Below are 1,098 nucleotides of genomic sequence, written 5' to 3' on the forward strand. Positions count from 1 at the left end.
GACTCTTGGATCTCAGAGCTCTTCTCCAACCTTCACATCTCAATGAAAGGGACGGGGTGGTGGTTGGGGTTGGGTTGGACGCTCCTGGGGGTCTCATTCAACCTTTATGTCTCAATGAAAGGGACGGGGTGGTGGTTGGGGTTGGACTCTTGGATCTCAGAACTCTCCTCCAACCTTCACATCTCAATGAAAAGGATGGGGTGGTGGTTGGGGTTGGGTTGGACGCTCTTGGGGGTCTCATTCAACCTTTATGTCTCAATGAAAGGGACGGGTTGGTGGTTGGGGTTGGACTCTTGGATCTCAGAAATCCAACCTTCGTGTCTCAATGAAAGGGACGGGGTGGTGGTTGGGGTTGGACTCTTGGATCTCAGAGCTCTTCTCCAACCTTCGTGTCTCAATGAAAGGGACAAGGTGGTGGTTGGGGTTGGGTTGGACGCTCCTGGGGGTCTCATTCAACCTTTATGTCTCAATGAAAGGGATGGGGTGGTGGCTGGGGTTGGACTCTTGGATCTCAGAGCTCTTCTCCAACCTTCGTGTCTGCGCCAGGGTTGGGGTGGCGGCTCTCAGCAGGCTGGCCGCTCTCACAGCTGCCCCCCCCGTGTCCCACGCAGGCCATGGACAGCCAGAAGCAGTACGAGCCGTCCGAGGTGCAGTTCCTGCTCTCGTGCTCGGAGGCGGACGAGAACGAGATGATCGACGTGGAGGCGTTCGCCGGGCGCTTCCAGGAGCCGGCTCGCGACATCGGCTTCAACGTGGCGGTGCTGCTGACCAACCTGGCCGAGCACGTCCCCCACGACCAGAGGCTGCGCACCTTTTTGGAGCAGGCCGCCAGCATCCTGGAGTATTTCCGGCCGTTTCTGGGCCGCATCGAGATCATGGGAGCGGCGCGGCGCATCGAGCGCCTCTACTTCGAGATCAGCGCGGCCAACAAGGCGCAGTGGGAGATGCCCCAGGTGAAGGAGTCCAAGAGGCAGTTCATCTTCGACGTGGTCAACGAGGGGGGGAGGCGGAGAAGATGGAGCTCTTCGTCAGCTTCTGCGAGGACACCATCTTCGAGATGCAGATCGCGTCGCGGCTCTCCGAGGAGGAGGGGGCGCG

The 1,098-nt window shown here is 59.5% G+C and overlaps 1 protein-coding gene across 1 annotated transcript in view; it reads left to right on the top strand.

Annotated features, from left to right (window-relative positions):
- RYR1 (ryanodine receptor 1 (skeletal)) overlaps positions 1-1,098 on the top strand; it is a gene marked incomplete at both ends in the record, with an annotated part of 5,126 nt that overhangs the window by 1,795 nt on the left and 2,233 nt on the right. Inside the window, 2 exon segments of the mRNA NM_001303199.1 lie at positions 612-1,002; positions 1,005-1,096. Of these exon segments, the coding sequence (NP_001290128.1) occupies positions 612-1,002; positions 1,005-1,096 (483 nt within the window).

This window comes from Meleagris gallopavo, unplaced genomic scaffold (genome assembly GCF_000146605.3).
Source record: "Meleagris gallopavo isolate NT-WF06-2002-E0010 breed Aviagen turkey brand Nicholas breeding stock unplaced genomic scaffold, Turkey_5.1 ChrUn_random_7180001900148, whole genome shotgun sequence".
Taxonomy (NCBI): Eukaryota; Metazoa; Chordata; class Aves; order Galliformes; family Phasianidae; genus Meleagris; species Meleagris gallopavo.